Source organism: Asterias amurensis, chromosome 14 (genome assembly GCF_032118995.1).
Source record: "Asterias amurensis chromosome 14, ASM3211899v1".
NCBI lineage: Eukaryota > Metazoa > Echinodermata > Asteroidea > Forcipulatida > Asteriidae > Asterias > Asterias amurensis.
Genome location: NC_092661.1, coordinates 682307 through 709947, shown reverse-complemented (window position 1 = coordinate 709947; position 27641 = coordinate 682307). Strand labels below are relative to the sequence as shown.

The 27641-nt window shown below is 38.0% G+C and overlaps 2 protein-coding genes across 2 annotated transcripts; both read right to left on the bottom strand.

Annotated features, from left to right (window-relative positions):
• Positions 1–633: 633 nt before the first annotated feature.
• Positions 634–2033, bottom strand: LOC139947423 (G-protein coupled receptor 84-like). Its single transcript, XM_071945327.1, has one exon. The coding sequence runs from the start codon at positions 2031–2033 to the stop codon at positions 966–968; it is 1068 nt and encodes a 355-aa protein (XP_071801428.1). The 3' UTR covers positions 634–965.
• A 10159-nt stretch (positions 2034–12192) lies between these two features.
• Positions 12193–24726, bottom strand: LOC139947025 (metabotropic glutamate receptor 2-like). Its single transcript, XM_071944844.1, has 3 exons — positions 24072–24726; positions 21684–23368; positions 12193–13264 (listed from the first exon to the last, which is right to left on the bottom strand). The coding sequence occupies exons 1-3, from the start codon at positions 24529–24531 to the stop codon at positions 12587–12589; spliced, it is 2823 nt and encodes a 940-aa protein (XP_071800945.1). The 5' UTR covers positions 24532–24726; the 3' UTR covers positions 12193–12586.
• Between the last annotated feature and the right edge of the window lie 2915 nt (positions 24727–27641).

The window sequence follows — 27641 nt, the reverse complement described above, 5'->3', positions numbered from 1 at the left end:
CTCTCGGGTGTACACAAATAACAGACCACTTCACAGGGTGCAAATAATTACTGTACAATGTATACATAAGGAATAACAAACATTACACAAACATTCCTAGAAGAAAGGAGCATAACACAGAAAGACCAAAACAAACAGAGCACTTGGCTTCCGCTTCAATCTCATACAATACAAGTCAATCTCACTGCGTCACTGGGATAACATACTCGGGAAAGCTTCAAATCATTTAACAGTAATTAAAGCTATTCTCGACACTTTTGGTAATTACTTCACATAATGTTTTGCATAAACACTTCCACTTGGTAACGAGCTGGAGATCTTATGAAACATTGTGAGGAACGGCTCCCTCTAAAGAAACGTAGTTTTGGGGAAAGAAGTAAATCCTCACTTAAATATTTAAAATACTTCAGGCCTGAAGCCCTTTTTAAGGCATCTGAAAGCACTCAAACTTGTGCAACAAGGGATGTTTCCCCTTTGCTACTCTCTTGCACTTTTAAATACTAATTGAGTCTAAATTTTCACAGCTGGCTGGTTTCAATCACCAATCAAATCTTTGACCAGAATTGTAAAGACGTCCTTCAATTTAATTAGCCAGTCATTAATTTGGCAGCCTATGTAATTTGTCAAGGATTAGCTTTCCGTGAACTGACAATTTCCCTTGAATTTTTAATTAACTATTACCAGCCTCGTTCACGCAAAGAGACAGGGTCGTAAAGTTGTACAACATATCCCACTGGTGAACAGGCAACATTGTTTTCATTTGAGGAACAGCACGTTCATCCTATTGGCAGGGGTAGTGGGTTCAAATCCCACTCGAGTAATGTGCGTGGAACTTTTGTTCACAGAACTCGTGAAAGTACTAAGTATACTAACACGACATATGTGTAGAGGTGAAACCAAGTGATGTTCTTGATCCCCGATGCAAGTTTAACATTTCTTAAATTCTTAACTCCCTTATGTTTTCATTACGCCATATCAGCAGCAACTGAAGTAACTTTGTTCTCACTGTGTGTTTTGCGGCAGCACCTCAAGAAACGCAACACAGACTTCTGCATTTGAGGTTGTAGCGTTGCGTAAACCAATGGGTGCAAACAGCTACCCAACCAGTAGATCATGGTACAAACTGTGTAAGCATCAGCTGGGAAATCATCCTTAGCATACACAGCTGACAGTATAATAATAGGGCCATAGCAAACCATGAACAGTGCGAATACAACAACACAGATTTTAGTCAGGTAATTCTGTTCTTTAGTGTGTTTGTTGGTAGCTCCACTTGATTTTGGCCGTTTATCCCTTGCACGGCTATGGTCTGGTGCCCTGACTCTGTTTGGCGTCGATGATGTCCCAGTTTCTGCATCTGTATTGATCATTTGCCCAGTTTGAACATCCGGTTGGGAGCATCGTTGAGCACCAATCTGTGCTTGTTTGCGAAGTCTGTTTGTGCTTTTCCTAACATGGCGATAGATCCCAGCATAACTGAATAATGTTATAGCAAGAGTAGACAGGAACCCACCAAACACTAGCCCATTATACACGGTAGGGCTACCCTTTTTGATGACGACACATCGGGCATACAACTGGTTATACTCCGTATGAGCAATTTGAAACGTAGCAAGAGAGGTCTGTGTGAGAAGTGGTATGAGCCATGATAACACTATCAGGAAAACTACATTGGGAATACTCTTTAAAAACAGTTTAGTTGGATGTACCACACAGAAGTAACGGTATACAGATAACGCTGCGATGTTACACACTGTAATACCTATAAATCCAAAGGCTAGGTAGGCCGTAGTGTGACAGTACCATGAGGCAACACGCCAGCTAGAGTGCAGAAAAGAGTCCACGGTAAAGGGCACTACCATCAGTAGAAATGCTAAGCAACTTGTTGCAAGGCTGATAATAATTGCGTTGGTTCGAGTCCTGAGAGACGGCGTTACAAATATACACAAAATAACACCAATGTTTCCTATGATACCCATGATAAAGAAAGGCATACATACGGCGACCAACACTGTTATCAAAGTCGACGCCATTTTGTTTTCCAAACGTGTTGCAAATCAAGTTTAAATTCTCATTCAATTGGATGGTTGTATCAGCACCACAGTTATCAAAGGTTACAAAACATCCAAAGAGTGTTGAACTTGCGTAGCTGACAACTTCCTTATATTTCTCTTGCTTTGTTGCACTCAGCCACTTGAAACTCTTGTAGAACGTGAATCAACTTTACAACGCACACTCTCCAGCCGCCACTTTCAATTTGATTTCCAAATTAACGCTATCTTGTTTCGTCTCGTCTGGCAGATAAATCGATCTGTTCACTTTCGATATTCTCAGTATCGTGAAACACGATCGTGACAATTGGTTACCGCTTTTAATTATGACGTCATGGACGTGATATCTGGTCAATAAAAGAAGTAGTCTGGTGACTTACTTACAAGCTGTGACAATATTTCCTCAGTAATCAATTCGTTCAGCTCTCCAGGTTTACTCAGCTTCCGCGGTGTATTTGATCCTGTTTTAGACCCGTACAAAATGTTTTTCATTCGGGTTGGAAGACCTTGGGGAAAGCTACATTACTCCCACACCACGCTTGAAGCAAAGACAGTAAACAGATCGAAAAAACCCGAACCATACCAGGCAGTAATTTGAAGCAAACTTCTTATTCTGCGAAGCCGTGACATGTAATGTTTACACTCTCTCTGAGCGCTTATTTGATTTGTCTTAAAACGTCAATTGGGTTTTGTTGACAAGCCCTCGACGCTGGCACGATCTTGAAAACCTTTTTAAAATTATACTAGATAGCATCGGTAGTGTATAGGAGAAAGCATACTCTAGCTTGGTGACAATCTGTGACGTGTTCAGGCCGATATCTCATCACAAATGCTGGTTGATAAAAGAGCGTCTGAGCGTTACCTTGCAACAACTCTAAAGTGACATTATGTCACTACTTTCAAACTCCAAAATGATGTCCATGATCACTTCAATAACTCACTCCGTGGTAGTGCAGTTAATAACGATCATATAAGCTAAAGTAATAGTCCCAGTGGATTTTCTTCACCTTCCACCCAGGTATATGTAGTAGTTAAAAAGCAGGACAGTTCTTTTCAGAACTGAGGAGTCTCCCGAACCTCCGATTATCTACTCCGCGGCAGTAGAATAAAGCAAGACAGTTTATTCAGAACAAACTCTACCTGGCAAGTAGATATACAAATGATGTTACCGCAAACCCAATATAAATGTTGATGTCCATGCTCTTGGGGAAACATGCAGAGACGAGACATTCGCTGATGATCATTAAATCAAATTAATTGTAGTCTTGAGACTTCATTATCTTCAAAGACAGGATGAAAGAGTGCTCCCCTTACACAATATGTCGTCTTTTGCACAGACCTGCGTGTGAATAAGAAGAGAATATTTATTATGAGTGATGAGAGTTTAATACACCTCGCGGAGTTCAAGCGCTCTGATTGGTCGACGACTAGTCAAGTGGTGGTGTTTTAACGTGGCCCTTTACGCATCTGAAAGCACACGACTGATGGCACAGGGGTGTTTTTTCTTCCATTATTATCTCGCAACTTCGACGACCAATTTGAGTATACGTTTTCACAGGCTTGTTATTTTGTGCCTATATGTTGAGATACACCAAGTGAGAAGACTGGTCTTTGATAATTACTCAAGGTTTTCTCGGCTTTAACTATTGATGATTAGAACACACATCATGTTTTGAGAGTGACGTGTGAAGGTGATTAGTTGATGTGACATATAGAGGAATACAATAGTATTTAACTAACTGTGTGCATACTTTGACGATGCGGTGTTTTTCACCAAGAGCTCACTGATTATTTGAGTTTGCCCAATGTGTTTCGGTTTCCTGACAAGAAGCACAGGTTATTGAGGAATGCTAATAGCCTTAATTAGTAAGGATGTATCTTAAAGACAGTGGACACTATTGGTAATTGTCAAAGACCAGTCTTTTCACTTGGTGTATCTCAACTTATGCATACAATAACAAACCTGTGAAAATTTGAGCTCAATCGGTTGTAGAAGTTGCGAGATAATAATGAAAGAAAAAAACACCCTTGTCACACGACGTTGTGTGCTTTCTGATGCTTGATTTCGAGACCTCAAGTTCTAAACTTGAGGTCTCGAAATCAAATTCGTGGAAAATTACTTCTTTCTCGAAAACTACGTCACTTCAGAGGGAGCTGTTTCTCACAATGTTTTATACTAACAACCTCTCCCAATTACTGGTAATAAAGAAAGGTTTTGTGATGATAATTATTTTGAGTAATTACCAATAGTGTCCACTGCCTTTAAAGGTGGCGTCATATTTTGGTGGTTGAAACAATTGTGTAAATTATATGCGAAAGCCTATGTGTTATAAGTGGTTATGGTAGTAGCTTCTGAGAATTTTCCTTTTATTTGAACTGCCCCCCCCGATTGGTAACCAACTTTAAGTGCTTTCAGATGCATAATAAAAGGCTTCAGCTGAACTATTTTAATGTTTGAGAGAGAAATTGCCTCTTTCTCAAAAACTACGTTACTTTAGAGGGAGCCGTTTCTCATCATGTTTTATACTATCAACAGCTCACCACTGCTCGTACCAACTAATTGTTGTTATGCTAACAATTATTTTGAGTGATTACCAATAATGTCCAGTGCAATTTAACCCGCACCTACACACACAGACGCAAAAGAGCATACAATAATTATCATAATGGTCGTACATTTATTTTTGTCTGTGCTTTTAAGACCGCTCATCTGTGACTAAACTAGCAATCAATTGAGCAATTGTGTCAACGAAAGAAGAGATATTTTAATATAATTAAAATTATATTAATGATGCATAACGCTGGTTTTGTACAGAAGCCACAGTTTCAACCCAGCAACGTCACTTTTAAGAAGGGTTTGTTTCATATAACCAACCTGTGGAGTTTGTGTAGCGAAATCCACATCTCGAGCGGTGTCAGTCCACTTTAAAAGACACTGGACAAGATTGGTTATTGTCAAATACTAATCTTCACAATTGGTGTATCTCTACATATGCATAAAATAACAAACCTGTGAAATTTTGAGCTCAATCAGACTTCGAAGTTGCGAGATAATAATGAAAGAAAAAACACCCTTGTCTCACCATGGTCACACGAAGTTGTGTGCTTTCAGATGCTTGATTTCGAGACATCAAATAATAAATCTGAGGTCTCGAAATCAAATTCGTAGATAATTGCTTCTTTCTCGAAAACTACGTCACTTCAGAGGGAACCGTTTCTCACAATGTTTTATACCATCAACCTCTCCCCATTTATACTCGTAATGCGAATCGAAAAGGGTTTTATGATATGTGAAGGTACTAAATGTTGTATTTGAGGCACATGCATGATGAGGTATCAATATATTATTTGGTTCGCGGTTCATCCATCATGTCAGGTACATTTTTCTTCTTTAGAGAGTTCACTGTCTTGCTATAAAATTATTATTCGTTAATAAAGATCTTCATGTATAAAAGCTAAAGTGGTGTCTGGGCCGATGTTTTACCTTCCGCCCGGGTTCTTTTTAGAACTGAGAAGTCTCCCGAAGTCTCCCGAAATCCGAAAATCTACTCCGCGGTAGTAGAATATAAAGCTAGACAGTTATTTGAAGAGCGTAGTCTGTAGACACACACATATCGTGTAACTGCAAACCAAATTCTGCTAGCTGTGTTAATTAAAGTTGAATATTATTTTTGAAATTTCGGTACAATTTTTGGTTGAATTATGTGGCATCCATCACTTCGTGATTATATTCATTGTCCTTTCATGTTTTTAAACACATAGTTGAAATAGCTATGACAATTAAAATTGTTATATACAACATGACAAATAAATGTGCATTGGATTTTAATTGAATTGAGTTATATACTGATCGAAACTAACCTTATTCTGAGAGAGTCGGTGAATCCTGTTGTGGCTATGTATGATTATTGCCTCAACCTTCCTTATAACTCTACACCCCGTATTGAAGATGAAGTGTCTGTAAATCAAGTATTTTACTCCATCGTGCACTGCCTTCGTGCATCACCAAGCTAATCCGCATCAATGTACAAAGCAGCACGCAACATCAGGGTACAGCTTTCTCCAGGGGACGATCAGAGCATACTGATCGAAACGTCGAGTTGAAACCAACGGTTCTTTTCAGACCCACCTTAAACTCATTAAGAGATTATCATTACACGGTGTAACCGCAAACACCGTATTTCCACCATGCAAAGTTTCAAATCCTATCCATCGTGTCTGTTGAAATATAGAGTCGAGCCAGTGACCAAAGTGTGGCTGTGGCTAAAGGTCGGATAGACTAGTCCTCTTCGTCAACGTTGTAATGTGGTAGCCAAATCCGCAGCTGTAGCCATGGAGACTAGAATTGGATGTACCATAACCCGTGTAGGTGTCTCAAGACGTATCCGTTAAAGCCACTACTGATTTAAGTTTGTATTGGCCTATGGTGGTTTGAGCTGCACCGTAAAACAATTGTGTCGAATAAACAGAAATGGGTGTTTTCCTTGCTTTAGTCCACTCGTAACTCTCCGAATGAGATCCACCGTTCCAGCCCTTTAAGCCAATTCTGATGTCTTGCCTTGATTGGCTATGGACACTATCGTCTACAACATGTAGTTGGGAACAACCCAACGACTGTTGCATGTCTCTGCTTCATTATAACCCAAAACTGTTTCATGAGTTTTAATTGTAAATTAGATTGTTCCAATAAAGTACACTGGCATAGAGTCTTGATTTATTAAAGGAAATCTGTAGTAATACTATGGAGTTAGCAACATTGAGTTGAATTACACCTCATGGATCAATTCTTACGTGGGTTCCAGGAATAATCAGCCGACCAATTATCTATAAAGGACGAGTTAGTCCCCACAAGGTCTTTGTTTAATCGGAAGACAACAGAAACCAAAAAGCAATTATCGGTAAAATCAAACAAGGCATGTACCGCCTACAGACTAGTAATAACGAGTAGGGCTTTCTGCTCTACCAGCCAGGCTTCTGATGGATGATACCCAAGCCTACATCCGTATGTACTGTAAGGGGGTAACCCTGTTTCAGCCCTAAGAGTAGGTGGCAACGGCCCCTGGAAAAACAGTTGATTGTAGCCCAAACCCTGAAGTGGCTTTAAACCTTGTGTGTCTGGCGACTTGCGTAAAACAAGTATAATCATGCAGGCAGGTCAGTTATAGTTAGCTCTTCATTTCATATTTGTTTTGAACGTCCTTATAAAAACAATAATTGATGTGTTAGAAAGTTGAATATTTAATTAGGTGGTGATCATAGTTGACATTGAGGTCAATCGACTGGTATTCTCTTTGTATGCAGGTTGATTTCAATTTAATTATTTCAAGTATTCTGACATTAAAGACAGTGGATACTATTGGTAATTACTCAAAATAATTGTTAGCATAAAACTTACTTGGTAACGAGCAATGGAGAGCTGTTGATGTGAGAAACGGCTCCCTCTGAAGTAACGTAGTTTTTTTTAGGAAGAGGTCATTTCTCACTCAAATATTAAAGACTTCAGGCTTGAAGCCTTTTATTATAGATCTGAGAGCACACCTGCAACAAAGGTGTTTTTTCTTTCATTATTCTCTTGCAACTTCGATGACCAATTGAGCCTTATTTTGCACAGATTTGTTATATTATGCATAGTGTTGGGATACACCAAGTGAGAAAACTGGTCTTTGACAATTACCACCAAAGGTGTCCAGTGCCTTTAACCGTTTTCGTTGTAACTGTGTCACGCAACAGGTGCGTGTAAGCCGTTTATATACACACCCTAATTATTGATCCAACTATTATTGGGAATATTGACAGAGTTCAAAATCGTTAATACACGCTTGCTGTTTCCTGGCATGGTCATTGTTAACATGATCTTTTGCGTCTGGTTTCCAACCGAGCCATTGAAGGGAAAGTACATATTTGGTAGTCATTCTTAAAAATAATTGAAATAACAACTTTTGGTTAGACGCCTACAGCAGCTTTCGATTGTGTAAAGCATTTTGAGAGATATTTCTCTTAAAGAAAAAGATACATTATCACTCTTTATGCAAAAAGCTTTGAACCTGGGAAACGTTACTGTAGTAACGCTTCTCATATTGTGTATTTCTATTAGAGATCTCCCCGCATGGACATAGTATCACGGAATTTTCGGCGATATCTCAATAGTATTATTAAAGGCAGTGAACACTATTGGTAATATTACTCAACATAATTATGAGCACAAAACCTTACTTGGTATAACGAGTAATGGAGAGAGGTTGATTTTATAATTTAACATTGCGAGAAAAGGCTCCCTCTGAAGTGACGCAGTTTTCAAGAAAGAAGTAATTTTCATCGAATTTGATTTCGAGACTTCAGATTAAGAACTTGAGGTCTCGAAATCAAGCATCTGAAAGCAAACAGCTTCGTGTGACAAGGGTTTGTTTTCTTTCATTGTTATCTCCCAACTTTGATGACCAATTGAGCTCATATTTATTTCATGCATATGTTTAGATACAACAAGTGAGAAGACTGATCTTTGACAATTACCAATAGTCGCAAGCGTCTTTAAAACAATTGAACCAAAGGTTTACTTTAGCATACCATCTGAAACAAGGTTGAAATTGAAACAAGGTTAGATTGTTGAAAACACGTTTCCTGTTGTCCTTTATAATTGACCTCAATACACCAACTTGAACCAAGCAACTGTATCAACAAATACCAGCAAAAAACAGCATGAATAGAAAACAGCAGTAGGTTTACAGTAACACCTTGCAAAATAATTTACAAATCTCTTTTTAGAGAGTTTTGGTTATGAGGAGAGCCGGTGCGTGGTTGACAACTCAACGTTTCGATCAGTATGCTCTGAGTGTCTTCAAGAAAATCAAACACCGGTTCTGTTCAGAACATACAATACCCAAATCTACTTAGCAATAACATAGCAATGACGATAATATAACAACTAACCGAAATAGGAACATTACAGAATCTGTGTGAAGAAAATCGTGAAGATCACATAATTATGTACAAAAAAATTACACCTTCTAATGACGATTAAAGGAGAAAACGTCCATTAGAATGAGAAATAAAAAAAGTTTTTTTTTCCCATTAATATGTCAAGTGTAATCGGTTTATCACTATTCTCCCGTGACCCAGACGGTATTTCGATCTCAAACATCTACAGGTTTGTCAGTTTATGTATATGGTGAATTACATAAAGTGCTTACACTGCCAGCAATTGTTTTGTTAGCAAAAATTGTAATTTGTAATGTTCTTTTAACAAGTATAAGTTCCAATCCGTTGACATTCAAACACACGCCGCTTTACAATGTCCGCCTCACATACTTTGTAATTGAATCTGACATTTAAAGTGCATGGTATTCCACTCCTTTCACATAAGTGAAACTAGCGTTGAAGATTGAAATTTGCGCCTGTCTGACTGTCAAATTAAATCAGGTTAAGTAAATCAAAAAGTGAAAAACGAAACCAAAAAAATACTTATTCCATTGTCAATTATTATCCAGTTTACTGTGAGAGTAACATGAATAACACTAACACTTACAGACTGGACTGGGACATTGTTCCACCAATGTCCCCAAAAAAACTGGCGGCGAAAATTGTTCTTTAATGCATACACTAAAATAATTTGAAAAAATAAATGTAAATAAAAAAATGTAGATCGGTAACCACCTTGACGTGAAATGGAGATTGCAAGCAACAGAGTAGAACACATCTCCTAGTTATGGTCATTCTGCATTTTTACTACTGTAACCTCTCCAATCTATGTCGTGAGGGAAATCAATATTTACATAAAATTTGAGATACAATGGATTGTCGAAGAGAGAAATTTACAAAAGCTTCATAATAATAGTAATAATACCAACACTTTTATACCGCCTTAATCATGTTGACATGCTCTAAAGAGCGCTGACCATGGCATTAATAATGGAAAAATTTACAAATTCAACCGGTATAAAAGAGGCAACCACTGATGATTAGAAAATATTGTAATAAGGTCACAATAATAAAGCCTAATTTAAAACTAATCAACGGCTATTGTAGATTTCACGTGACTCATTAAAATTAAATTTGCTTATACAAATACTCTTGTTTGGACCACAATAAACTCCAAGTATTAACGAGAAAAAAAACCCACTTTTTCATTATTCACAGAGATGTCACGTGCTGCTCTTTCTCGTTTTGGGTTCTGATTTCCCACAGGGGTAGATTTATAATTCAAAAGACGAGGGTTTTTTTCAGCTAGTGGAAAGAAATTTTTAATGAGATTGAAATAATAATTAATTATTGTTCAATTGCAAGGGCAACATAAGCACTAAATATGCAGTTACTTCTGAGCTTAGCACACATGTACAGGAATTGCCGAAGATTACCCAAAACAGCTACACTCTGTATAGTCCACTATTATCTATAAATAAAAAAGGCCAACAGTCGCGTTCCAATGCATTTGACAAACGCATTCTTCGGGTGGAAACTTGATCAGGACTTGCATAATAAATCCGGGATGCTTATAACAAAAGCATTGCATTGTTCCCTTTGTCCGATTGTGTCGAGCCCATTCATAAACTGTGAAGTCATTCTGTATACACACACGCGTAAGGAATACAGCATGGGGGGGGGGGCTACATCTTGCTTGAAGACATTTTTTTTACAAGTCTAGACCTATTTGAATACAAGACATAAAACTCAGTCAAAAACGGGACCACGAAGCGAACATCCGACCATTGGCAACTCATAATGTTGAATGTATCATACCACTGCACAAAATGCTTTCTAGTCTTTACTCTGTCGGGAGATTTTCAACCATGAAACAAGAATGTTGGATTATGTGCTATCTTTGGAACATTTCAACCAAAAACCAAGAACTTCTGTTTGTGGAGCTTGTCAACCAAGAAACACAAATGCAGAATTATGTGCTGGACCATGGTAGGGAGGCGAACCACATATTGATGAGGGGTGCATTGGATAAATAGGCCAGCTTTGATGGAGTTTTATGATTGAAAACTAAAGAGACTCTGAGGTGAACGTGTGGAATGTTTAAGTGTTATTCGCTGTTTGTTTGTTGTCGTATGGATCACATTGCTAGAGGAGGATAGGCGAGATGGTGTCACCAGTCTACAACGTTGAAACGTGGATAGATAATAATGACGGAGGTTGGGAACACGACTTCGAATCAAGGTTAGAAAACTTAAACTTAAATGGATTGTAGTATTACCATTGGGTAGGGGTCGCCTTGCCAAACCCATAAAACCGTCTCGCTATGGACTCGTGATCCCATACTGTGACAATCTTAATGGAAATATTTTGCGCAGACTATCCGTCAAACACCTAAACAACCAAGCTTAAATATTCATTTGTTTGTAGGTTTTAGTTTTTTGTTTGTTTTGATTTTGTTTTAGATCCTAGGAAAACAAATTGGTCAGGGCACAACTTCAAAAAGCCTGTAGCACAAAAACTTGCTTAGCACAAAATAACCTTGCTTAGCACCAAATAATCTTGCTTAGCAAATTAATATTTCCAGCCAGAATACCCTACAGATACCATTGCTACAACTAGTACCCCACTAATTTCTTAAATTTTCAAGTAAAATATTTATATCTCGGTTCATTTCATAATGAATAGATATGCCAGTACGATGCAGTAAAAAATTAGCAAAAAACAAATCATAATACAACGTATGCAAAAGATTATAAATAATATCACAACTCATTACTACTTAAAATTAAAATCATTGTCAGTTTGAAGCGTGTTGTAAAGGTCTAGCGCCCTCTTCCGTCGAATGCTTAATAACCTATATTTTGTATGTTTAATACAAGTTGAGTTTTGAAGCACTATCCCATCAGTTGTCTTATTGCACTGTGTACAAACACATCGTAATGAACAAATATTTGAGTCGTTAAAAGTCACAGTATTTGATTAGATTGATTAGCATGATCAAGGACGTCGGGAAAATTAATTATTGAGAAGTATTAATGTATTGCTATGGTTACTGTGAACATGCGGTGCTAAGTTTTTATTTTAATTATTTTATTTACATAAATATACACAACAGTTGACACTTATTGCGCTATCATTGCGCTATTGTTACATGCCAAGTGCGAATTAAAAACGGTGCAAGTGAACGAAAATATTTTGCTATTTTTAATTGGCGTGGGTTGCCTTTTTGAACAGTTCCACCTTGGGTCACTCAATTCCATTCCGAGGAAAGGGTGCCCAGTCTCTATCAAATTAAATATTCAGAATATTTAATTACATATTCATTTATTTAGTTGCAGATTCGTGCTATAATTGTTCATACCATTAAGTGTTAAAGTTAAATTAAAAAGTTGATCAGGGGTCCATTAAGTAGCTTGGACTGCCTCCATCTTGGGCAGCTTAATTGATTTCTAGTTCTGAAGAAAGGAAACCCAGTTTCTATCTTACTAAATGTTCATAATATGTAATTACATATTCATAATATTTAATTACATATTCACACCATTAAAAACTTAATTATTCGTGCTGAAAATATTCATACTATTTTGCTAAAAGTTAAATTGAAATTTATAAGATTTTTCTTAGGGGTCCGTCGAGACATGAATCATTGCTTGGTCTTGAACATTCAACGAATGAAAACATCGCTGGCGAATTCTTTCTGCCGTATTCCCCTTATCATCGTCATCATTATCCATTGGTTGGTTATCACTGGTACTCGGCGCTACAGCAGTCTTGCCTCTCAAAATATTACTGATGATCGCCCTCTGTCGACTCTGAGCGTTTAGTTTATTAACAATGTTCAGATTATTAAGGTTTGCATTCCCGACTGTGGACCCGTTCTCTTTGTACGTTCCTGCAGCGTGAACGTTCGCCTCAGCCACAAAATGCACAGCGTATAGCTTCGTGAAGAACATAAACACCAAAGTGATGCTGCCACTGAAGATAAGAGCGACTGACATGACGACTAGTTTGACCTTTGCATCCGGAAGCAAAAAGTAACATGGTATAAAAGCCAGCCAGATGACCACAGTGGTGTACACGCTCAGGCTTATGAAGCGAGACTCGTTGTAGTTGGTTGGTACTTTGCGGGTCATGAATGCATGTACGCTACAGAGAAGGACGAGTATGACGTTGTAACTTAGTGACACAATCATCTCAGCATCACTAGTGTTGCACATAACTTCTACAACTCCTGGAGAGATTACTTGTTCCTCTGGTTTCGGTTGGTTTTGAATCTGCCATGCGATGTTGATGAGAAGCTGCAACGTAATCAAAGAGAAAAACATCGCATAACTTTCTATTTTGCAAAATTAATATTAAAGCAATTTATAGACAATTACATTTTAAAGATAACAAGTATGAGTTGATGAGTAGCTGAAACGTCATCAGTAAGAAAAATACGTATAACTTTCTATTTCAAAGAAGATATTAACGCAACTTTTACAGATAACTTAATTTTAAAGATGAAATCGATACGCGGCTGATACGGGCCACATTCTTAGAATGAGTTTACTTTTTTATATGCTACAAATATATTCAAATCAGGTGTATTATTTGTTTTTAACCGAAATTATGATCAAGGCGGATTTACTACTTCCCAATATACAGACAATTTTATTTCGAAGATAAAAAATATACGCGGGGCCATAATTCTTACATCTTGTTCACCTCCTTTTTTTATTGCTTCAAAAATTTGTTGGTATCTAACGTATTAATTATAAGAATAATAATAAGAAACATTTCTATGGCGCTCTACAATTAACACAGCGCCTCACAAGAAAAACAAAATAACATAAGTAGAAAACAAAGCAAAAGAAAATTACCAGAGGCTCTCAGTGAGGAAACAAAAACGTTTTGAGAGACCGCTTGAAGATTGTTTTTAACCGAGTGTATGATGATCAAAAAGGTTTGATTATTTCTTGGGAAAAACTGTCAATTAAAAACAAAATAATAAATCGAGCAAAGTGTAAGTTTTCCCGCCTTTTCGGCGTCCGAGAAAACTGCTGGCAAGAAAACTTGATAACATAATGTCTTGGCGACATTGAAAGAATGCCGAAAATGCTGAACATGATTGATGACAAAAGATTGTAAATTGGAGTTTGACCAAGGAAGGTGACCACACGAACTGTATAATTAAGTTAAAACTGATCAATCTGCCCATTAAATAAAAGCAATACTTTAATTTGTGTTAGCCCCATTGACCAGGATGTCACTAGAAACAATTAAGTTTGATTGATATAACTATATACATAACTTATGGACCAATTTGTGTGCTCATCAATATTCTGGTATACAGTTTTTATTCTAGAGTTAGAAACAAAAACTGAGACTGCACTTTCTGCTGTCAAAATATGTTCTGTAGAAAACGTTATTGAAAGTAGGGAAAACCTTAGAACAAGCAGAAAGTTGTGGTCCAAGTAAAAATTGAAATTGTTGATATCTAAAGTATTATTTGTTTTTAACCGAGTGTATGATGATCAAAAAGGATTGATTATTTCTTGGGATAAACTGTCAATTAAAAACTTTATAAATGCTTTCTTTCTTTTTCGACAATATTGCCCCAGATTAGAAGGAAAAAACCCTGACATAACACAACAATTCTAACGAATCAGAGGTCAGTATTTAACACCCGATACCCACCTTTAAAGTAACACATTCATAAACCATCTTCAGAATTCCGAAGCAACGGATACAATCTTGAAGAGGGGACGAGATGATTTGACTTCTTAGATCTCGAATGAAATTTATGAGATTAGTTGGTTGATTAATGACCTTCTTGATAAAATGTTGACTACACTCATTATTTACTCAGCGTAGGACGGAGATTCACCCGGCACTTCTTGCCCACTGAAGGACTTTATCTCCCCTTACATAATTCCACTGACTTCTGGAATTACTTCATATTTCGGTAACCCATTTAAAGTTATCCACAGGAATACAAAAATGTTGTTTGTTTTTAATTTTCTTGATTGGAATTGACCGCAGCGGGCATAGTCGGTTTTAAGTAAAGGCGCGTCTGAAATTACAAGACCACGAATCTGATGTCGTCTCGGATAATAAATCGTCTTGGAAGAAACAGAATCTTGTAGGAGCATTTCGTAAACAAGTACTGATGCTCTTGAAATCTCTGTCTTAAATTGCGAACTAAATGTCCCCTTCACGAAATGTTTCAACGCCATTGTATAACCAGACATCTTGGATGATTTTATAAGTAATTTGAAATTTGCCGTTTTGGGCATGTCTACTTTTTATTAAATTGAGCAAGGTCCAAAGTGGTACATGGCAACGGAAATACCCCATTAACTACGTTGTGATAATAATTGTTGGGCAGTTCTCATAATGTTTATTCGAGCTACCTCTGCACTGTTATACTCTTGCACAATTTAAAGCGTTTTGGTACCTTTTGTGAATCAAGTTATCGGCCATGACATGAATTCCTACTCACAGTGAATGAAAAAGTAGGTAATATTTTTTACCTATAGAAGTTTCTACAGTTTCCTAAGACTGAGGTCTAAAAACTGTGTCTTGTTATGATCGCGCGTCAAGATTTCCATCGCGCGACCATAAACCGGCCTTTAAGTCGTCAAGTTTTTTGAGGGAATTTTTTTTTAAAAATCATATAGCCACGTTTTTAGGAGAGTCGCATAAAACTGTTGAACATGCTAATTTTTCAGCAAGGAATGTTTTAAAGGCAGTGGACATTATTGGTAATTACTCAAAATAATTATTAGTACGAAACCTTACTCGGTAACGAGTAATGGGGAGAGGTTGATGGTATAAAACATTGTGAGAAACGGCTCCCTCTGAAGTGCCATAGTTTTCGAGAAGGAAGTAATTTTCTACGAATTTGATTTCGAGACCTCAGATTTAGAATTTGAGGTCTCGAAATCAACCATCTAAACGCACACAACTTCGTCTGACAGGGGGTGTTTTCTTCTTTCATTATTATCTCGCAAGTTCGATGACCGATTGAGCTCAAATTTTCACAGGTTTGTTATTTTATGCATACGTTGAGACACACCAACTGTGAAGGCTAGTCTTTGACAATTACCAATAGTGTCCACTGGCTTTAAGGGGGAGCTTTCATATCTTCAAACCGTCTAAGTTTAAGGTTACGTTGTGGGCGTTTGTGTTTTTGTCGTACATGATAGTACCTAAACCCTTCAAGCATAGGCTAGATCTAAAAAACATGACAACAAATTGGCGCGTGAGACATAATATTCGGTTTCTAAAAGGTATTGCATACATCGTTTCGTAAGGTTTATTCGTTCATATTGATGAAAATTTAAATAACTGTGGCTTATAAAATTGCTAATTTGTAATGATTTTTTTTTTGTAATCTTATAATAATTTGAGCATCTCATCCATTGTATTATTCAAATCCAATCAAATCAAATCAAATCAGCGATATTTCCTCCCCAATATTTTCTTCAGCCATATTAATTCATTTCATCAAAACTGCACTGCTTTAATTGCAAAGGCGTGTTAATAAATGACTTGGGGTTTAATAACACATTGGTACCCGACGCCTGATCATACAAAGCGTGCGTATTCACTGGTACTGGTTGTGTATGAAGCAACACTAAGTAAATAGACTGGTTGAAATGTAGGTGAGTTTTGTTTACTATAAAGCACTCCGATTGAGTAACGCATAAAAACTAATAAGAGATTGGTGTTTACTTTTGTATCAATTTACATCAAATGAAAAAAAACCTGTCAAACATCACCATGATTAATATTTTTAAATTAAGTGGTTTTCAGTTTTTGATTTAGTTTGAAAACGGTCAGTACACATTTGCGGTGTAAATTGTGAAGCCGTACATCTCAAACTAAACTGGTGAAACCAATATCTTGAATAAATCTCACAAAATGTGAGTCATGTTGGACAATAATTTAAAAGGGGTCTCGGATACTTCAAAAAAATCTTGTCTTTTACCACGAGGTGCTCTTTTCGCCACGTTCTTGTCATTGCATCGTTACCCTTTGTTTTGAAGATAGTGGTGTGGTCACTTCACGAGTTAAGTAGTTTTTAAGGATAAGGCTTATTTGAATACAAGTTGTTAGTATAAGCTTCCCACGAAATAACTTCGCCATTAAAGGCAGTGGACACTATTGGTAATTACTCAAAATAATTATTATCAATAAACCTTTCTAGATTGCGAATAATAGGGAGCTGTTGATTGTATAAAACATTGTGAGAAACGGCTACCTCTGAAGTGACGTAGTTCTCGAGAAAGAAGTAATTTTCCACGAATTTGATTTCGAGACCTCACATTTAGAATTTGAGGTCTCGAAATCAATCATCTAAAAGCACACCGACGACCGATTGAGCTCAAATTTTCACAGGTTTGTTATTTTATGCATATGTTGAGATACACCAACTGTGAAGACTAGTCTTTGACAATTACCAATAGTCTCCAGTGTCTTTAAGTTTTCCCTCCCCGATGATTGAAATTTAGTAAAAGTATGTCCCAAATTAATTTGTCGTGGTGTCCGTTTGTTTATGCTGCGGCCAGAGATACGGGTGGTACCCGCTGTCACCTAGCAGGATTGTTTCAAATTGTTGTTTTCTTAAGAAGTAGACATTGATTTCAGCTGAAACTTTTAATGGAACTTGAATGTCAAACTCTACGCTGTCATCTATAGTGGCGAGTGTGTCTTTGTACGTAGACCATTATTGACTGTAATAATGCTTCAAATGAACTCCGAGCACAGATGGCAGTGTGTTGACTTTGGTTATACATGACGTTTCAAGATAAAAGGACTTGACAATGTTGACTTTATACTCTATACTAGTTAGCTATCAATCCATCATTTACTGGGATCTTAAAATTTAAGTCTCAACGAAAAGTTTTAAGGAACTAGGGCCAGAAAGCTGGAGAAAAGAAATTATTTAATTATGTGAAATACTTCGACTGTTTGAGGTTCAATTATGTGGATATGGAAAACCAAAATTGAAAGTTGGTTCGGGATATAATAATGTTCAGAGTTTTTTCACAGTAAACATATGGAAAATGCCAAAATTTCTAAAGTCAACCCATCTCAAGGTCGCCGGATTTAACATATTTAACATCATTTAATTTAATGAATAGGGTAGATGGCCTTAGCTTTCAATCCAATCCGGACCTTCTTCAGAGGCATAAAACAAGTACAAACAAATACATAATATCCATTTATAGAAAAAGACAGGGGGAAGGGATTAAGGGAAGGATCCAGAAAGAAGCGGGAAAATAACAGCCAATCAAAGTTTCTATTTCAGAGACAATATTGGTGGCTATGAACCAATATGAGTGAAGTAGCGAGGACAAAGGGTGTTTAGAATGAAAGGATGGGTTATTTTGTTGTCCATGAAGAGACAGCAAATAAATAAAATTATGACAGGTTTGTAGCGAACTTGCATAGTCATCCGTAGTACAATCATGCACAAAATGGCAGAATGTTTCAACTCTAAACGCGCGAGATGTACTTTGCTAGCAAAAATGACCGGTCATTATTGATGTTGCGTTTGTTTGAACATATGTCTCATTTCATCAATGTACAAAACATATTTTCACAAGTTAAACAATGTTTGGGATATTGACAGGTTGCTAGGTAAAAAATCAAATCATGTTGTTTGTCTGATTATTGATCAACCCTTTCAATGAATTCAATGAGTTGTTTCTAGATTTGATTTGGGGTAGACATGATGATAGGGTAGACACAACATTCTGACATCGTTTGGAAGCCATCTTTGGACCAGGGGCCAATTTCATAGAGCTGCTTCAGCAAAAGAATTGCTTATAAGCATGAAAATAGCTCGCTTATTTTACATATGTTGCTGGCCAAAATTTCATGCCATATACATTGCTTATGGCTGGTATTTAGCTGTTGTGACTTAATAGCATAACAATAGAGTGGAGTATTGGCTGGTAATCTGATTTTACTAAACAAGGTTTTTTTTTTGCTTTAGCAAAACTTTGTGCTTAAGCAGCTCTATGAAATTGGGCACAGGCTTTGATCTGTTTTCGTCGGCCATTTTGAACGTCAGCTCGCTATGGGCAAGACAAACTACATTAAGCCTGAGCCTGAACTAAATTAGCCATCATTTCATTTGATATTATACAAACATTGACTGCTTCGAGTGCTATGGTTAAAACTATGACTCCCGAGGTGATCCCCAGTGATCCTTGTACACTCAACGGACGTCTGGGTACTGCACGTCGTGTGCTAGTCTGTTGGACTAGCGCACGACGCCGTGTGCTAGTCTTCGGACTAGCGCATGGCAAACTGACAAACTATCACACGGCCGTCGTATAGCAAAACTAAGACATGTCATGTGACGCGCTCTAAACCAATGAGTAGGCAGAATACTTGCAAGGGGTGTTATAAAACAGATTAATTGACATGACAATAACTCTTACTAATGTGTAATAATATTTCGTTACCTTAAAGGGAGCATGTTCTAAGTTGACAAGTTCAAAATGTTGATAATAATTATTTGTTTTGTTTTGTTCGTTGTATCATGTGTGGTTGTCTGTCTGTATGGTGTGTGAGTGTTTGCTTGTTTGTTTTCTGGTGTATGTGATTGTTTGTTGGTTAAATTGTTTGGGGGACTATGTTTCTTCCTTTTGTTTATTTATTAACTTATATTTTTGTTGGCAGGGGCGGGTAAAGAGCATACCACATCTTTTGCTATGCTTGTCTTTTCCAAGAATATTAAATACAGCCAGTTGAAGAAAAACAAAGTTGAAATGTTTCTCTAGAATATGAATTTGATGTTCGTTCAGAAGGGTCTACTGCACTTTTGCAAATAGATGTAAACATTAAACATAACATTATAATCTTAGTTTGCTGAGATGTAAAACAAAAACGTCATTGTTTTCTTGGTACTGTGTGTACAAAGTCCCCTTATTGTTATTTTAAAGCTTAGTGTTTTGTTTTCATTAACAGCCCCGCCAACAGACAAGTACTAGTTAATAAAGATTACGTAACCGTGTGTTATTAATTATTATTTTAATTAAGAACAACTCATAAACATTGAAAAGGGTGTATATTACAAAGAGCTAGTTATAAAAAGCTGTTACTATGGCATCGTTTTATAGACCTAGGATGAAGTAGCAACCAGTTAAATTTACAGACTGCTTACCGATCCACTGCCCTAACATAAACACTTAATAAACGCCTAGCAGCACCCCTGGGAACGAGTATCCATCATGGTCCTAAACCGTCTATATTACTCGATGTCAACCTCCTGTCCAATAATAGCATTGTCTTTAAAGGCACTGGACATCTTTTGTAATTGTCAAAGACCAGTCTTCTCACTTGGTGTAGCTCACCAAAATAATAATGAATGAAATAATAAACCTGTGAAACTTGAGCTTATGGTCGTCAAAGTTGCGAGAGTTTATTGGGGAAAAAACAGCCCCGTCGCACAATTTGTGTGCCTTCAGATGCCTTGAATTCAATACCTCAGCAGCTAAGGTCTCGGATTACTTTTTCTAAAAAATTACGTTACTTCAGAGGGAGCCGTTTCTCACAATGTTTTATACTATCAACAGCTCCCCATTGCTTGTTACCAAGTCAGTTTGTATGCTGACAATCATTATTTGGAGTATACCGATAGTGCCCATTGCCTTTAAGCCCCCACCCCCCCCCCCTCCCTTTACACACATGGACGTGTTACTGGGGTGATTTTGTAAGGACTTTCTGTGAATTTATACACAGGTACGCAAACATACTGGTAACAGCAATTGATTTCCCACTTTGTTATTCCAGTGAACGCCAGGGATAAGAATCACATTTCCAACCGTTGCTCTGACAGACCAGTTAGATGAAAAGACGCAGTGGTTAATGATTGCACAGGAGCGCGTGTCTCTCTCGGGTTGGGATGTTTGATGATGACGTAGACATTTATGCAAATGAGTTTTTCCTCAACTATGCTGTAAAATTTAATCCATTATTCACATCTGATGAGGTATAATCTATCAGGGATTTACATGCTTACGAAATAATTCCACGACCGTTGAACCAGGGTTCAAATAACGGACGTGGGAATTTTGTTTCTTCAGAAAAGGGCAAACGGAAACTTGTCCACAAGTGCCCCCTATAGAATGGTGCCCCTTATCCTATAGTTACGCCGCTGCTCAGATGTTATTTATCCTAATTCAACAAATCCCTCCCTGCATTCTCAGTACATTCTCAGAAAGGTTTTCGTTACTATCCTGTATCTTGTTTTACTTCATGTGAACATTTAAATAGACGTACTTTCAAACTGCTTTTACAAACCAAAAGGGACCTATGGTATAAATGCAAAAAATGGTTAAAGGCAGTTGACACTATTGGTAATTACTCCAAATAATAATTAGCATAAAACATTATAACGAGTAATGGGGAGAGGTTGATATAGTATAAAACATTGTGAGAAACGGCTACCCTCTGAAGAAACATCGTTTTCGAGAAAGAGGTCATTTCCTGCGAATTTGATTTCGAGACCCCAGATTATTTTCTCGCAACTACGACGACCAATTGAGCTCAAGTTTTCACAGGTTTGTTATTTTATGCATATGTTGAGATACACCAAGTGAGAAGACTGGTCTCGAAGGCTAAACGACAACACAATTAACATGTGCAGGTAAATAAGTGTAACACAACCATAATATTATAGTTTTGCTTTTACTATGATTTATGATTTATACATACCTGCATTGCGACGAATGCCATCGCTATGGCAACTTGTGATTTCGGACTGATGAGGCTTGGTCTCTTCGCCGACCTCTTCCCAGCTTTAAAGATTCGATATATTCTATTAGCTCTGGTAAGCAGAGGTGCGTACGTCAGAGTAAAAGACATCATGAAACAGTGACGAATGAAGTAACATTTGATAACTGTGGGTTCACCGAAGACAAAGAAGACAAGGCTATAGGACAGGAGGACACCACTTAGCATGATGTAGCTAAGCTCTCGACTCGATGCTTTGATTAATGGATGTTGATTATGACGAATGTAATCAGCAAGAACTAAACAGGTTGTGAGGATACCAAGAGATGTCATTAAGCTTAGTAGGATTGTTACTGGCTCATTCCATAGTATGTATGATGGAACGACTTGAAGGCAGACTAGTCTTGCTTCATCTGGTGTTTCGGTATCCTCACAGGCTACACAGCGAGAGTCGTTCACAACGGACCGCTCGGGGCATGGCGTGCATTTCCAACAACACTTATGGTCTCCTATGCGAGTCGTTAAGTAGCCTTTCTCACAAGGCTGACTGCAATAAGACGTAGGTGGATTACCTCCATTTGGAACACTCCATGGAATGTTCTCCTCAGTGATTGTCAAAGACTTGTTTCCCAACTTATTCCACTCGCCAATCCTTCTCAATTCGTAACCTCCGGATTCTGAGTCCAACGATCTTGCAATGACTTCAAGCTCGTATGTCATTTGTTTGACATTGATTTCCTTTGAGAACATCCCTTTATAAGGAGAATCTTTTGAGGTAACTTTCTTAATGTACTCAAAAACAAGCTTACCCGACTGGAACAGTTTTTTAACATCACATGGTATGTTTGGATTCTGACATAACTCTTTCTGTATGTAATCCAATGCGTAAGCATAAGCCTTGACTGAGTCTATTACACGCGATACACCGCTAGACTCGCTGTATCCACGACTATGGTAGATCAAATCACATCCCTCTGTCAAACAATCAATCAAATAAACAAGTGTAAACACTCCCAACCACGGGTTTTTCCTCCCAGGCATTGTGGGGTTTGTTCCTCCAGCTAAGAGTTTGAAATAATCCTCAAACTCCAAATCCTCCTCATCTGGAAGTTGCGTCTTAATCGCTCCCAGCGCCATCTCGCGATTCTCTTTATCAATCTCACCAATACTCATCCCCCAACCATCGCTACCAATGAGTTGGATTCTACCCATGGCCCCTTTCTCGGTCATAGACTTCAAGACCATGTTGGCATGGTTAATCTGAGTGAACATAATCACCACCTTAGATGTATCTGCTCGGGATAAGATGAGCTCAATCACTCCATCTATAACTGCTTTAGAGGTGTTAGTTTTAACTTCAAACTCAATTGCAAGACAGAGACTCTCCTGGAAGACGAAGTTTTGACGGAAGGAGTTGAGAGCATTTCTTCCGTAGCTGTCTCCGGAGTAAATGATAGAAACGTAATCCCATTTGAAGTATAATAAGATGTCGATAATCGCCTTGACTTGGAGGTCATCTGGTGGGATCATCCTGAGGAAGTAAGGAAACCGACCGGTGTCGTCAAGATCGTCGGATGTTGCGAAGAAGCTGACGAGCGGGATGTCGTAGACGCTAAAGAGCTGGGCTGCTGCTTGTGTTGTTACGCTCTTCTCGGATCCAATGACTCCTACAAAGAGAAAACAGACATGACATGCTGGACACTTTGGTAAATGTCAAAGACCAGTATCTCACTTGGCGTGTCTCAACATATGTATAAAATAACAAATCTGTGAAAATTTGGGCCAAATATTGGTAATCGAAGTTGCAAGAGAATAATGAAAGAAAAACAACACTGTTGCACAAATTTGTGTGCTTTCAGATGCCTAATAAAAGGCTTCAAGTCTGAAGTCTTTTAAACATTTGAGTGATAATTTACTTCTAGATGATAGCCGTTTCTCACAATATTTTATACTTTCCAAGCAAGTTTTGACGATAACAATTTTTTTGAGTAACAAACCGCAAGTGTTCAGGTTCTTTAAGTAAAATAGGTGTTATTGGCTTTGAGTCACAGAAAGACAAAAATAAGCTCAAAGATGTACATTCTCTTGTCCTGGCTTAAATGGTTTTTTAATAGTTTTTGTGGAGCAATTTTGTGGCCATGATATGAATCCTAAGTGAACAGGTTTGTATATAAAATACCTGTAGAAGATCCACCTGTGAAACAAGTGAAAATCATAGAGAAATGTTTTCATGAGAGTTCGTTGTACATTCTAAAATAATTTTCGTTCACAACCAGAATTAATATTAAACGAAATGAAATGATAATATCGATAATTATGTTGATACAAAATCATGATCTAACACCTATTTTTCTACTGGTATTCACTTACCGATAACAGGTGTAGTATTGTTAAACTCTGTCGCATGATCACACCCGGATGTATTGCCAATTATCTGCGAAGCAGGTATGAATAGCGTAGCACGGGACACTGCCACTGGTTCATACGAACACGTATCGTAGATTCTGAATCCGAGCGTGACATTAGGGAGAATGTCCGGGTCATTATTGATCTGTCGTACGGCGTAAGCCATGGCTTCGAGACGGTGAAGTGTTTCCATTTCTCGGAGTGAGAAGCAGTTTTCGTAGTGGACTGGTAGAAGACCACCTATGATGTAGTCCCCTGACTCCTCGTACACGTTGTAGTTGGATGAAAAGGCTTGAGCGTCGACTGTCGAACAGGATTTGTCGACAATGAGAACAATTAAGAGTAAATGTGAGTAGCTGACAAACATGGTGAAGTTTTGTCGAGCTGTTAGTCGGTCGTAAAAATGAATCACAGGTCGCAACATTTCGGCTAGATTACAGATTCAAACAGAAAGTTGTAACGAACATCCAACAGCCATAAATCGTCCCCAACAACTTCTCTTTGTCGATGTGAAGTATTTCTCTTTGTCGGTTGAAGGTTGCGGTATACAAGTGTAATTCAACTGTTCATGCGACCAAATGACCACCCAGTAAAATAAAGTCAGTTGATAATACACCTTTAGTTCGGACATAAACTTCAACCACTGAACACTTAACGTCGCTGTCTTTACCCTCAAGTCTCCACAGAGCTCCAAGGTGTGCACAACCGACTGATGTATGACACTGTACTTATCTGCCCTGTGATTACTCCGTCAGTTTGTAGGCTGTGTGTGATTGACTTGGTATCCCCGACTCTAAGTGGTTAACTGGTACATGGTCGTGTCTCGGCTACGGCTAGATGTCTGCGTCATCATGCGTTGAGGTATAGGACGTCCTTAGCAACACCCGTAGCAAAAGCCGTAGCCGTAGATGTAGCCGCAAATTCTGATACGGCCTATATAAGGCATGTTGCTATGGTGTATTCGTTTACTTACGGTGGTTTGAATCACTCATTAACAATAACAAGTACACCGTGAAGAAACTATAAATAAGTAGTCAACTGGCATGTATATTATAACCATATTTAAATCTCTTTTGTGTGAGTGTTGGCTCTGAAAAGAGCCAGTGTGGTCTCGACGTTTCGTTCAGTAGACTCTGCTTGTCTTCGGGAGAAAGGTGGACTTGTAGTGGTGTTGGAGCTTAAGTAGCACTGGAGGGATGCACATTTCTCACTATCCAATCACACTGTGTGAAAGGCAGTTTTAAATGTGGCTATGGCTATTGGTCATAACAAATTGAACAATCATAGCCGCAGTCGAAGTCAATGGAATGGCAGAATACTAAAGCCGTATCCTCATTGGAGTCTACAACTATGGCTACGGCTGTTGCTAAGGGTGTCGTGTATGGGTGATGGACTTTTTAATAATACCAAGAGCACTATTCGTATTGATTGAAGCTTTGCATGATCTGGATAAATAGAAGTAAATAGTGAACTTGCGAATACAACCATGTGTAAATCTCTTAGGGTGAGTGATGGCTCTGAGAAGAGCCGGTGTTGTATCGATGTTTCGAGCAGTAAACTGTGCTCTTCTTCTTTCAAGCAATAGCACTGTGTGATAGGATGGTTGTGTTTGTGGCTGTGGCTAGATCGTCATTTTAATTTGACCACAAGAGGGCCCAACTAATTTATATCATTATATATAGTTTTGTTTATGGTTTAAATCCCAAACTGTGATCCATCCAAGCAATGTTTTCATTAACCCTTGATGAAGACTGAGTTCAACAAAAAGTTCTCATTTATCCTCCATCTTGACTGTGTTTACATCTTATCGCGTTTTGTTTCTTAAACAAACTGAAGGACAGTTTTTTCAAATCAGATTTTGACATCTCTCGTTTTAATGGTTAAGTGTGCATTTTGGACTTAGAAGTGTTAACATGATGCTAACATGTCAATAAACACGTCAATATATTGCAATACAATTTACATCTGTCAATTTCAACTACTCGTGGAGGCATCGTTCAAGGCACTGGACACCTTTGGTAATTGTCAAAGAGTGTTCTCACTTGGTGTATAAAATAACAAACATGTGAAAATTTGGACTCAATTGGTCGTCGAAGTTGCATAATGAAAGAAAAAAAGTTTGAAATGGGTTGGAAAAAAGAACAAGGATTGGAGCTGAATTTGAACCAAGGACCTCTGGATTACCGCGCCGGTGCTCTACCAACTGAGCTAGCCCAATCTTGGTGCAGGCCTGTATGCTTTGATTTTGAAAGGGCACGGGCACCAAGGCAATTAGCAGGGGCATGGAGACAATCGCCTTCGTTGCTTCCGTGAAGTATAAGGCCAGTTGGCGGTCTCCCTAATTTGTCCAAACCTTTGTTCCAGGTACCAGCCACTTTCAACGGTGGTTTATTATTTGTTATCCATTATATCATACCTTTTGTTTAGATTAAAAACACGTTCTAAATTCATTTTTAATACATCACCAGTTATTCTGTCAAGACGAAAACCATTTAAATGATTGATGATGGATACCATGGGAAGGACTATATGCAGGTCGTGATGTCTCCGAGACACGGGGCGGGAGAGTAAAGGCAGCGGAAACTGGTCGGCACGACACCGGTTCAAATGTCACTTTTTACGGGTAATAAATTGCAGGAGATTGAGGGAACGTGGTCATGGTGTCGTGCTTTGCTTGCGCGGCCTTTTAAAGAATAAAATAGCGGCAATCATACTTCGTATGTCTAGTTAATCAAAAACAAGGAATCGAATTTCCATTTTAACTTATAAGTTTGGACTTATATTTATATTGATCATGTGTAATTGTGTAGACCTCAAATCATGAAGTGGGCGATTGATAGTGGTGCTTCGTCCATCGTTCTTCGGATGGGACGTAAAGCCGTTGGTCCCGTGTGCTGTGTTGAACGCACGTAAAATACCCAGAGTACTTATCTAGCTCGCCCCGGTGTTCATGGTTTGATTGGCAGCATATTGCACTAGAACACCTTGTAAACCATTACATGGTGCTATGTAAAAGGAATAGGTCTCATAATTCAAAGGTAGTCCCACATACCTTGCAGGAAAATACTGAATGTTAAAAGCACCTTGAGCGTCAATAAGTGACGGACATGCGCACTTTATAAGAAGCCACTGTTATTATTTTAATGATCATGCCCCACTTTTTTTAGCCCAATTCAAATTTGATTCAAAGTACTTTTGTTCAGATTGTTAGGGGACCGATGACATGACAAACAAGCAAGTCGTTTCACAGAGTCATTATGTCATTCGTCATTCCTTTTTAAGATCAAGTACTAAACATTCGATTAACTGCAAACAACAGCTTGTAATCGCTCAACTCTTTTCAGATTCTAGACTTTGGATTAAGTGGCGCGAAACCCAGTTATGAGTTGTGTGTTTCCTAGCAACGGGTGTTTTATGTTTGAGTGATCTTTATGTGGAACTGAAAGGGTGGCGTCAGTTAACGGCACAATTAATGTGGCATGCATGGGATATATGAATCATAGTTAGCAGGTATATCAAAACATCACGTCATTT